This window comes from Pelophylax lessonae, assembly GCF_965119305.1.
Source record: "Pelophylax lessonae genome assembly, chromosome: 12".
NCBI classification, from domain to species: Eukaryota; Metazoa; Chordata; class Amphibia; order Anura; family Ranidae; genus Pelophylax; species Pelophylax lessonae.
In genome coordinates this window covers 170109035-170121931 of record NC_138779.1, presented here as the reverse complement: position 1 = coordinate 170121931, position 12897 = coordinate 170109035, and the positions used below count along the sequence as shown (strand labels likewise).

At 39.3% G+C, this 12897-nt stretch overlaps 1 protein-coding gene across 4 annotated transcripts in view; it reads right to left on the bottom strand.

Moving 5' to 3' along the window:
* Nucleotides 1–4882: 4882 nt before the first annotated feature.
* Nucleotides 4883–12897, bottom strand: part of PPFIA3 (PTPRF interacting protein alpha 3) — a 417083-nt gene continuing 409068 nt past the window's right edge. For all 4 annotated transcript variants that reach the window (XM_082273791.1, XM_082273792.1, XM_082273794.1 and 1 more), the window contains one exon: nt 4883–5782. Coding sequence is in view for 1 of the 4 variants with exons in the window: in XM_082273792.1 (XP_082129918.1) it covers nt 5733–5782 (50 nt within the window). In the remaining 3 variants the exon portion in view is untranslated. The remainder of the gene's footprint in view (nt 5783–12897) is intronic.

Below are 12897 nucleotides of genomic sequence, written 5' to 3'. Positions count from 1 at the left end.
GTGGTCAGGAAAATATGAAATATTGCATATGAATATTTTGTAATTTTATATTTAGCTAGTTGGTGAAGCTGGCTGAATAGAAAAATGCGAGAAGAGAATGAAAATGTGAAGCATTTTCAAATATTTTCTTGAGTTTCCTTATCTGCTATGCTGACAATCTGTTATTTATAGAGTTCAATAACACAAGCTGAAATTTTTAAGTCAAAGCAGTGTCAAATCCTCCTTGCTTTTCCTGCCTGAATGCTGTGTACAGGCTGCTACCTACAAAGTTTCAAAAAGAAACCTAAGCCAAACAGCTTTTGCTGTGCTTTCCCCTTTAGAAAATTCAAAGTACTCTTAGTAAAAGTGAATTTGTAAATGTGTATTTGCAAAACAAATACTGAATATAAACTGTAAAAAAATATTTTTGTTCAAAAACAAGCTTAAATCATAAAATGGTCTCAAAGCCATTCTAGTTTGCACAATCTCTCATGAAAAACAATGTGCCTATGGCTAGATTTCATACTAAGCTTCATATAACTGCTGACAAACCCTTAGGCAGCAAGCAAAAATGTAACATTGTTTAGGGGGGCCAAAATTATTACTTCTGAAACCCACAAAAGCATGCGAAAAATAATGTAGACAATTCAATCTAAGTTTATTGTTTCACTCTCCTGCCTTAAAGTATGGAAAGATGGAGAAATGAAAATTATTGAAGAATGTAATGCACTCGTTTTCATAAACTGAACATAAATAACGCAGCCAAAGCATAATCGTTAACCTGGATGTCATCATCTAACTGCAACAACTTTCAGAGATGCAAAAAAAAAAAAAAAAAAAAAGAAGGAAAATCCCCAAATAAAACCTACATGCAATTACCTTTACATACATTATTTAGGTCAACAAGGCACTTCCAACAAAATATTCTTTTTTTATTTTTTATTTCTAGCTAGACAATCTACAAGGCTTGAAAAACATCTCTGGCATTGTCGCAGTAGATAAATACAAAACTCCATTCCCTGGCCTTGAAAAACAGCTGAAGATTAGTTACGCACTGTGGCTGTTGGGTGGCTTCTACCAAGCTTTAGATTTTCTGATCTACTTCAAAAAGTATATATAAAATATGAACATTTTGTATTCGAAGCATAAAAAATAGAGTGTTTGCAATCCATTCAGCGCTTCCTTACAGGCGACTAAATGTTTGAAGGTCTAGCTGCCAGCATTAAGTATACTCATTAACAAATAATTAGTTATAAACCCTTAAACACTCATGGACAGTACTCAATCGTATTTATATGTGCATCAAAACGTATTCACTATATAAAGATTACTATTACATATTTGTTTCCAAAAATGTTTGCACAAAACGCTGATGGCTTATTCAAATGTAGAATATTTTTAAGACCTTTTGGGAAGAGGAGATCGTTGTTCCCAATAGTTCTAAAGAAGAAAGTGTATACAGAAGGTTTAAAGTTGATTCTTTTTATTATTTGACAAGGACAGGAGGAATCTTTGAGAGGAATTGGGGATTTTATGAAAAGAATTTAAAAAAAAATATTGCTTTGTCCAACCAAACTAGTAAAACAGCAATATATTTTCTTGATTTAGGGATATATGTATACAAAAACATGATGAATGCTAAAACATTTTTGGAACCTAAAGACAGGAATAACTGTGTGCCAATATTGAGCTGTCATCATTCCATATGGTTGTGCAACATACAGAGCGGCAAACTTATAAGAATGAAATTAGGTTGCACTAGGAAATAGTGATTTGTACATAAATGTTATGTTTTATTTTACAGAGTTAGGAAATTAAGGTTGTATTTAAGCATTTTTAACATGTTTGAACAGACTCTTTGTAAGCAATGGCGGATTTAGACAAGAGTATAAACACACTTAGGACCTTTAATGTTGTTAACCACTTGCCGACCGCCGCAAGTACATATACTGCGGCGGTCAGCCCCTCACAGGCAAAGTGACTTACCGGTACGTCACTAGCCTGTGAGGCTCTGGGGAGCAAGCGTGCGCCGCTGGAGGCGCGCTCCAGCGCGGTCACGGGGCCCCCCGCGCGTGTGAGCAGCGGACCCGATGTCTCACGATCGTCCGTGACAGTGGGAGAAAGGCAGGCGGCTAGTGTAAACAACCTGCCTGTCATTCCCCCCTGTGTAGGAACAGTGATCATACGGTTCTACTATGTAGGACCGTTGATCATTGTTCCTACACCTCAAGCCACAGCCAATCACAGTAAGAATCACGCCCCTAGGGACACACACAGCCCCTCCCTCTCAAATTAAGTTAACCCCTTCACTACCAGTGTCATTTTACAGTAACAGTGCATATGTATAGCACTGATTACTGCAGTAATGTCACTGGTAACCCCAAAAGTGTCAAAAATGTCAGTCAAGGGACCGATCTGTCCGCCCCAATGTCGCAGTACCGCAAAAGAAATTGCAGATCGCCGCCATTACGCGTTAAAAAAACAAACAACAAAAATGACAAAAATCTTTCCCTTTGTTAGTAAACGCGATAACTTTTGCGCAAACCAATCAAAATACGCTTTTTGCGATTTTTTTTTTACCAAACATATGTAGCATAAAACAAATTGGCCGAAAATGTTAAAACATTTTGATTTTTACATTTTTTTTGGGGGGAATTTCATATAAAAAATGTGAAAAATATTGTTATTTTTGCAAAATTGACGCTCTTTTTTTGTTTATAGCGCATGATCAAAAAATTGCACAGGTGATCAAATACCACCAAAAGAAAGCTCTGTGGGAAAAAAAGGACGTCAAATTCGTTTAGGTACAGCGTCGCATGACCGCGCAATTGTCCGTTAAAGTCACGCAGTGCTGAATCACAAAATACCCCCTGGTCAGGAAGGGGGTAAAATCTTCCGGGGCTTAAGTGGTTAAATGGTAGCTGTGATTGCAAAAGGAAAGATTCACTTTTGGATGGAGCACCTAATGGAACTGTTAGAATTAGATTTGTCACTAGTCTACATTTGAATAATCCAACAAAACTTTATGCACTAACATCTTTGGAAACAAATTTGTTATAGTAATTTGTATTGAAAGCATCTGTGAATGATTTTTGATGCACATATTGAGATATGTACCCTTTGCACTGACTGGTTTATTTTATTTCATCTTATGCACTAATCTACCATCAAATGGATTTGTACTGGACACTTTATAAGATATATGTTTAAGCAGTTTTGAGAGCTGCACTGTGTAAGGTTATATACAATAGTAAAATAAAAAAAAAATAAAAATAAAGTTTGTGTGTAGCTGACAGCAACCAATCATATTCCAGGTGGCATTTTATTACAGAAGATTAGGAGATCTCAGATTTATTAGCACAGAAGACACTAATTGCCTTTACCTAATGAACAGAGCAAAAAAAAAAAAAAAAGGAAAATAGAAAAAAAAAAATGAAATTTGATTAGTCTACCCAAAAGTGAGTTTAATTATGGACAAACCTGCTGGGGTTTATCACTCATCGGCTTCTTATATTTCACATAATTACATTGTTACTAATAGTCTTCCTATTTTCAGCATGAACTCAAGTCACCCGATAGATTATCCATAATGTACAAAAACTGGGAACCAAGCGATGGGATTAGACCTTCATAATAATTGTGGAATATGTATAAAGTTAGTAACTTTTACAAAAGTCTTCATTAGGGTCCAGCACCAGGGCACTTATCCTAAACGAAACTAATATAAATGTTTGGTGGATATTCTGGAATCTAACACGGTTGCATGATATATGGAGATTCCCAGAGTTCATAGAGTAGGTATGTTTGAACAACAATGGTAAACCCATCACCATAATCTCAGAATGATTTGGCACAGCTGTAACAACAAAAACACACAATAAAATCATAGCCATAAATTACCATTAGAAGACGCCAGACAGTTCTCGTGTAGAATCACTTACAGGTCAGGTTGTACCAATTTTCAATAAAAAAAGGGTTTCAGCAAACAGGTACCCAACAGGTCATGTTTAATATCTCCCTCAGTGGCAGCTCAGATGCAAAGACACAGATTTAAACACTTGTGCATTGTCAAATAGATACAAAAACATGGCCTTTTGTGGGATTCGAGGACTGAAGTTGAGAAACACTAATGCTGAAACAGAATTTAGAAGACAGCATTTATTCTTAACAAAAAAAAAAAAAAAATCTATGCTTGGTATACTTTTCTACTAGACTCTATTACAGCAAAGATTTGTTTAATCAATTAATATGCAAATCGGATGCCTTTTGAACTGCATCCGATTCGCATTACGTGAACCTGCAGCCTTTTCAATGGAGCCTGTTCTCATATCTGTAGGCTGGCCGCAACGTATCTTTAAAAAGAGTCCGGTACGATTTTGAGCACGGTTCAGGTGCGATCTATATTGTCATACACTTTGACAAGTCACACTTGAATTGCATTTGAACTGCTGAACAGTCGCACCAGAGGGGGCTGAAATACAGCTGTCAAAACCTGACCGCACATATGTGAACCCGATCCAGAGCCTGGATAAATGTTGATTTGTTGGCATTACAGAAAAACAAAAATAAGGTCAAAGGTTAAAAAATGATAACTCTGAAGCCAAAAACAGCCATACAGATGGGGTTATACTGTGTTCTCAGGATCAGAATTGCCTTTGTGTTGACCCTCCTAATGGAATGACACAGAGCACGATGAGAACAACGATTTCACAAAAAACTGCATGAGAAATACAACCTCGCTGTATATGGAGCACTTACAAACGCACGGAACAACATACAAGACAAAAAACACTTAATGTAACTGGCTCCTTTCTTCACTTGTAAACAAGGTAAGGTAAACCCTACAAAATAAGTTGTAAAACTGGTTAGGATACAAACTTCCAGCCAATTTGTGGGACCGAAATTTGCGGCTTGATCTGCAGAATGTGTTTTACAACTTGCAATGTGAGTACCAAATTCATTTCAAAAAAGGCAAAGCTCTTCAGAATGGGCAATCATTGTGCGTGCATTGTTTGGATTTGTGCAGTGCAGTGTTGATCGGCAGTTAAAGTAGAAACATAAATACTAATAATAATAATAATAAATAAAACATTTTATGGTAAGTCAATTGCCCTGCCATGCTTTCTGTCATTTTTGAGTTTGCTAATCAATAAAAGCACAAAGCAGCCTGGTGGTTTTTGAAACACAAAGTCCTTTTGCACCAGCTACCATTCACAGCAAAAGGGACACTGACCAATTAGATGCTTTAACAGACTAATCATGAAGTTCACTTTCATATTTAATATACCAGCTAAAACATGGCTTTTGTACTGAATGTCCGGTCAAGGCTCTTCGAGGACCTTTGAGTGGGATGATGGGTGCCGCTGCATAGCTCATAATGAACTGAATAGACAACAACACACATTGCCCAAGTCTAGTGACAGTCCACTATTCTCCGTTTTTGGCCTAAACAATATTTCCGAAGCTCCTTCTTGATTCTAATCTCTGAAAGGGTCAATAAGGCCCTTAAATCATTAACTGAAATGGAGAAAAGATGAAGGTGGCTCTTCTGCGCATGTCTTGGTTCCACTTGTTTGGATCCAATATGTGGAAGTTGAGGTTGTTATTGGCCTTATGATTTTTTTTTTCAGCTCTTCATAAAGTCTCCATGTGTCTTTTCACTATTCCACAACATGGCACAGGCAGCAGCATCATGATGAGCAAGAAGTGCCCTTGACTAAAATCATATTCACCAAGCCCCATTGGCGTAGTAATTAAACGACAAAAAGTGCCCTCAGTAAACTTATTGCCCCAATAATGTTGCCTGCAAACAAAATTATAGAGAAAAACAATGGTCATTCCAACCACAAAAATATGTATAGAAAGAGAAAGACAAAGAGAGAAATGAGCATGATCTGTGAAGTGTAGTAGCCCATAGCAAACAATTTAACAGCAGATTCTGATAAGATACATTGTGACTGGTTGCTGTTGATTACTGCAACTTGCTATTTGCTTTGTTAAATAATACACGTGGTTTACATGAACAGAAAATGGCTTCCCCAATTTTATATAGATTATACATTCCAACAGCATAGTGTTTCAGATTGCCTTAGCCTTGCACAGATTTATTTGCAGTAAAACTTCAGTAAAACTTTTTCTTTAGCTTTGGGGAAACTTAGAACATTTGTCAGGATATCATTGCTGTCTAAGGCCCATTGGGAAAATATTTCCTTCTCCCTGAGCTATAACACAAAGTGAGAGAAAATACTGCAACAGGGAAACAGACAACAATAACCTGACCTTTTTTCATTAATGACTTTAGTTTTGTATGTAGGTTACTACTGTGATGCTTGCAGGTTCAGTTGTAGAAGTGACACTAGTGTCCTTAAAAGCTTCTGGAAGAGGGCAGAAGTTGCATAGAGAAATACAGATGGAAGGAGTGTCATATGAGGCCACTACCCACGTTTACCTGTTAGGCCCCTTTCACACATGCGGACTGCTCAGATCCGCTAGTCAGTCCCATTAAATGCACTCTACTTGCATTGCTATGGCAACACACAGAGAAGATGATGTCTGAAAATGGCCATATTGGGCAACTGTCACCTCATACCTATGAGGAACTGGAGAACTTGTAGTGTTGATCTCACAATCAAATCTGAAATGTGTATGTAAAAAATGAATAGCACACCTATTACAGTGGAGATCGAAGGTTTGGGCACCCCAGGTAAAAATTTGTATTAATGTGCATAAAGAAGGAAAGATGGAAATATCTCAAAAATCATCAAATTACAGATTAAACATTCTTATAATATGTCAACAAAAGTTAGATTTTATTTCCATCATTGACACTTTCAAAATTACAGAAAACAAAAAAATGGCGTCTGCAAAAGTTTGGGCACCCTGCAGAATTTATAGCATGCATTGCCCCCTTTGCAAGGCTGAGACCTGCCAGTGTCATGGATTGTTCTCAATCATCGTCTGGGAAGACCAGGTGATGTCAATCTCAAAGGTTTTAAATGCCCAGACTCATCTGACCTTGCCCCAACAATCAGCACCATGGGATCTTCTAAGCAGTTGTCTAGAAAACTGAAACTGAAAATAGTTGACGCTCACAAAGCTGGAGAAGGCTATAAGAAGATAGCAAAGCGTTTTCAGATGTCAATATCCTCTGTTCGGAATGTAATTAAGAAATGGCAGTCATCAGGAACAGTGGAAGTTAAAGCAAGATCTGGAAGACCAAGAAAAATATCAGACAGAACAGCTCGCAGGATTGTGAGAAAAACAATTCAAACCCCACGTTTGACTGCACAATCCCTCCAGAAAGATCTGGCAGACACTGGAGTTGTGGTACACTATTCCACTATAAAGAGATTATTGTACAAATATGGTCTTCATGGAAGAGTTATCAGAAGAAAACCTCTTCTACGTCCTCACCACAAAATTCAGCGTTTGAACTTTGCATAGACAAGCCTGATGCATTTTGGAAACAAGTTCTGTGGACCGATGAGGTTAAAATTGAACTTTTTGGCCGGAATGAGCAAAGGTACGTTTGGAGAAGAAGGGGCACAGAATTTAATGAAAAGAACCTCTGTCCAACTGTTAAGCATGGGGGTGGATCAATCATGCTTTGGGGTTGTATTGCAGCCAGTGGCACAGGGAACATCTCACGAGTAGAAGGAAAAATGGATTCAATAAAATTTCAGCAAATTTTGGATGGTAACTTGATGCCATCTGTAAAAAAGCTGAAGTTAAAGAAAGGATGGCTTCTACAAATGAATAATGATCCTAAACACACCTCGAAATCCACGGGGGATTTCATCAAGAGGCGTAAACTGAAGGTTTTGCCATGGCCTTCACAATCTCCTGACCTCAACATGTAACCATCTATGGATAGACCTTAAAAGAGCAGTGCGTGACAGACAGCCCAGAAATCTCAAAGAACTGGAAGACTTTTGTAAGGAAGAATGGGCAAAGATACCTCAAACAAGAATTGAAAGACTCTTGGCTGGCTACAAAAAGCGTTTACAAGCTGTGATACTTGCCAAAGGGGGCAGTACAAGATATTTACTCTGCATTGTGCCCAAACTTTTGCAGACGACATTTTTTTGTTTACTGTTATTTGGAAAGTGTAAATGATGGAAATAAAATCTAACTTTTGTTGACATATTATAAGAATGTCTAATCTGTATTTTGATGCCTTTTGGAGATTTTTCCATCTTTCCTTGGCTTCTTTATCCACATTAATACAAATTTTTACCTGGGGTGCCCAAACTTTCGATCTCCACTGTACAATACTTCTGCAAAAACAATTTTTCTTTTGTTTTTTTCTTTGACTGAATAGGAAAGTATTAGAAACTTGGACATTTTTTTATTGCTGTCTGCATCTCTACTGGGGAGAATTCCCCTCCTGATATGCTACTGGGAAAGCAACTGAATAGACATTTTAATAGAAAAAAATAAGCACAATTTTAGTAACTTACTTCCTGTTCTGGTGATGGGTGCCCCCAAAAAGAAAACTAGGGTAAACCTCCTCAATGAAAAAAACAAAAATCACTCTAGCCAAAAATAAAAATCAAATCGTTCTGGCATTCTAAAAATCTTATTGTGTATGTGTCACCGACGCAAGGTAGAGCTAAACTAAAATTATTTGGTTTGCTGCAAGTAAAGTGACTCCATACACAGGAGTGTAATTTAACCACTTTAGCCCTGGAAGGATTTGCCCCCTAATAACCAAGCCATTTTTTTGCGATTCAACACAGCGTACCGGACATTCGTGAGGTCGTGCGATGATGTACCCTAATAAAATTGATGTCCTTTTTCTCCCACAAACAGAGCTTTCTTTTGGTGGTATTTGATCACCTGTGTGATTTTTATTTATTGTGCTATAAACAAAAAAAGGGTGACAAAAAAAAAAAACCAATATTTTTCACTTTTCTGCTATAAAAAATCCCCCCCCCCAAAAAAAAAAAAAATGTAATCTAATTTGTTCATAATTTTAGGCGAATTTGTACTCTGTTACATGTTTTTAGTAAAAAAAATCCCAATAAGTGTATTTTGATTGGTTTGCGCAAAAGTTATCGCATCTACAAGCTAGGGTAAAGATTTATGTAATTTTAATTTTTTTTACTAGTAATGGCAGTGATCTGCGATTTTTAGCGGGACTGCGACAGATCGGACCCCATTTTTTCCACTTTTACTTTGACTTTTAGACATTACTACAGTAATTAGTGCTAAAAATATGCACGGTTACAGTACCAATGACACTGGCAGGGAAGGGGTTAACTCAGGGTTAAGTGTATGCCTAGGGGGTGTTTTCTAACTGTGAGAGGGATGGGCTTGTGGTATCAACACAGAGACCTGTTATCCTAAATAGGAGGATCTCAGGCGCTCTGTGTTCATTACAGAAAGAAAAACGGTCTGCTGTGTTTACAACAGCAGGCCGTCGTTCTCTCTTCACGGGGAGCAATCGTGGGTGCCTGGCAGCAATCACGGCTGGCGGCCCCGTGGATCGGCTTCCCCGCTGCCAAAAGGGGGCGCGCGCTTGATTTTTTAACTTTTCCTCAGTTCTATTTCTAGTAGTCCAAACAGTGCAGGACTATTGAGAGATAATTCTCCATGCAATCAGGGAAAGTCTGCGCTTGATGGCTAACCGGATAACGTATCCAGAGTTGTAAATGTCCAATGTGAATCTACCAGCAGTTGTTGATTTAGGAAGTTCTCACAAAATCTTGGACAGAAAAGCTGAGAACAGTCATCAATCTCCCTAAGGGCACTAGAATGAACTAGTGCTTGGCTGGTGTGGAAGAAGTTACATGTGCCCTTGGGGCTGGTCTACAGTTGTTTTTAGCCTAGGGTTTCACTTTTTCTGAAGGTGGTGCTATATAACTCCTGGTAATACACTGCTGTTGTGCCTCTCAAAGGATAATGGTGAAGGTATACTTTTATGCCATTATTACATTTTACAAGATTGCAGTTCTATAGTTTCATTACAATAACTCATATATAGGTTTGTAAAGCTTTCCATGAATAGTTATCATTACAGATAGCAGCCTTGTTGAAAAGTTGCAGATTACATTAATTTCAGAAACCTATAGGTTGTATTATGTTCAGTGAGCTATTGTGGATTCCTAGCTGACCCACAGACCCTCACCGAAAGCAGCAAACCACAATCACTGTGTTCAATGCTATGCAAAAAATAAAATAGGTCTATGAAACAAACAAGTATAAGCTGACTCCAGTTATACTGTATGTATACTGTAATTACAAAATAAATATGGAAAAAGTCCTTTAAAAGGAATCTATAGAAATTTAGTATATGTACTGTGACAGCAGGCAGGTAAAATCTCCTCATTGCCTCCAGGATGGCAGGTATGTGTGTCCTAGATTCAGGCTCCATGCGGATTTGAACCACTAGGGGGAAGTGTTGAGAGTCCTTCAGTGGTAGAGGTAATGAGCCCAGCTGAAGTAAGTTGGCTTATTAGGGCCTCTACAAAAAACTCCCAGCATGCTTGGAGAGATCCACTATCCTGGAACCAGCAGCAGAGTTTGGAAGCTCAGCAGCAGAGTTTGGACGCTCAGCAGCAGAGTTTGGATGCTCAGCAGCAGAGTTTGGAAGCTCAGCAGCAAGCTCAGCAGCAGAGTTTGGACGCTCAGCAGCAGAGTTTGGATGCTCAGCAGCAAAGTTTGGAAGCTCAGCAGCAAGCTCAGCAGCAGAGTTTGGAAGCTCAGCAGCAGAGTTTGGAAGCTCAGCAGCAAGCTCAGCAGCAGAGTTTGGACGGTCAGCAGCAGAGTTTGGAAGCTCAGCAGCAGAGTTTGGAAGCTCAGCAGCAGAGTTTGGAAGCTCAGCAGCAGAGTTTGGAAGCTCAGCAGCAAGCTCAGCAGCAGAGTTTGGACGGTCAGCAGCAGAGTTTGGAAGCTCAGCAGCAGAGTTTGGAAGCTCAGCAGCAAGCTCAGCAGCAGAGTTTGGAAGCTCAGCAGCAGAGTTTGGAAGCTCAGCAGCAAGCTCAGCAGCAGAGTTTGGACGGTCAGCAGCAGAGTTTGGAAGCTCAGCAGCAGAGTTTGGAAGCTCAGCAGCAAGCTCAGCAGCAGAGTTTGGAAGCTCAGCAGCAATCTGAGGATCGCTTCACTTGTTGCAGGAGCGGAGACTCCAACAGCAAGTGGAGACATTAATGCAGCAGTGTCCACAGACCAATGAGGCAAGTGGTTCCACTAATACACCATCGTTTTGTGTGAGCCATTTACTGCCAAAAATGACTGGAGAGGATAATTCTAATGTGTTTTTGACCACCTTTGAAAAGACTGCTAAAAGGGAAAATTCTCCTAAGGAGCAGTGGGCTGGAATGGTGGCCCCATTATTAGCTGGTGAATCGCAGAAAGCTTATTATGACCTGGAGCATGACCAAGCAAAAGACTGTGAGGTTCTAAAAAGAGAAATATTGGCGCGGCTGGGTGTGTTCAATGCTATGCAAAAAATAAAATAGGTCTATGAAACAAACAAGCATAAGCTGACTCCAGTTATACTGTATGCATAACCAGACTTTTCGGCTTGAGAAACCCCCCCGCAGGTCTCAGATGTATGAGCAGGAAGTGGCTCCAGCCAGAGACTTTGAACGCACCAATGTATTGTGGAACGTGTAGTTATGGATCGGTTCCTGAGATCTCTTCCTACTGCCATCCAAAAGCGGGTAAGCCACGGAGACCCAGAAACAGCAAACAAGCTTGTGGATCTGGTTGAGAGGTACTTGGCTACACAGAACATGACCTCCTCTCCCAGGGACTCATGGACTTTCCACCCTAAGACCAGATCATCCCCAGCAGCAGGTAAGATGATACCAAGGGGGTGAGGGTGGAGAGTGAGAGGGCGGGGGTTCTACCTAAGGTCTGGCGGGTCTAGCCTAGGAAGTCAAGGCCGAAAAAGATTATTTGTTACCACTGCTGGAAAAAGGGACATATTGCAGCAAATTGCCCAGTTGTGGAACCTTTGCAATGTGACTTTCTAAGGGACAGACTTCAGTCACAGTTTGCGACAGTAATAATAATGGTAGTAATGTTGTTGTGTTGCTGGATTCAGGTAGCTTGGTAACATTGGAAAAATCTGAGTTTGTTACTATAGAGGCCTCTGGGCATTAAAAGATGGCTGTGGTTTGTGTCCATTGGGACACCAGAGAGTATCCTGTAGCTACAGTGTCTTTTAAGACCCCCCAAAGGTAACCTATCTCATCAGGTGGGGTTAGTGTCTCACCTACCACATGATGCCATTTTGGGGAGGGATTTTTCAAAATTCTGGAACCTCTGGGATTGTCCTGACCCCCCTCCCCCTCCCCAAACCACAGTTACCCCTTTAAACCAGGAAGGTGAATCCCAGAAATCCTCTTAACCCTCCTCTTATGTTAGAATTCCGTTACTATCCATGATGTTAGGGTCAGTTTTGACCCGTGTTTTAAATCAGCCATAAAATACCCTCTGAATAATTATTTATCATCAAATTTGTTTCTTACCTCTTGGTTACCTTGTTAGGCTTATTTATCCTTGAAAAGATTGGTTTTAATATTTGTGGTGTGACCCCTAGACCTTTCTTTTGATAGCATACCTCTCATTGTCAAATTAATAAAAAATGGTAAAATAAAGTCAGCAACTCTGAAATGAATTTGTCCTATGTTTCTTCACTTTATTTAGAGAAGCAGACAAGAGGAAAAGAGATAGGCCCCTCCCTAACTACAGCTCACAGGGTTGAGAGGGGATTGGCTGTCACTGTTACTAAGCAGAGAGAGTGTTTATGATTTCAGTTTTGGAACTTATTAGTGTCCTAAAATCCTATATTATAACTGGGTCAGAATTGACCCTAACACCATGAACGTCTTAATTTTCACCACAGTATTTTATAATTTAGTGAAAAGGATTATTTTTATATTACATTGTTTAAATAGAGGTTCCTGACAA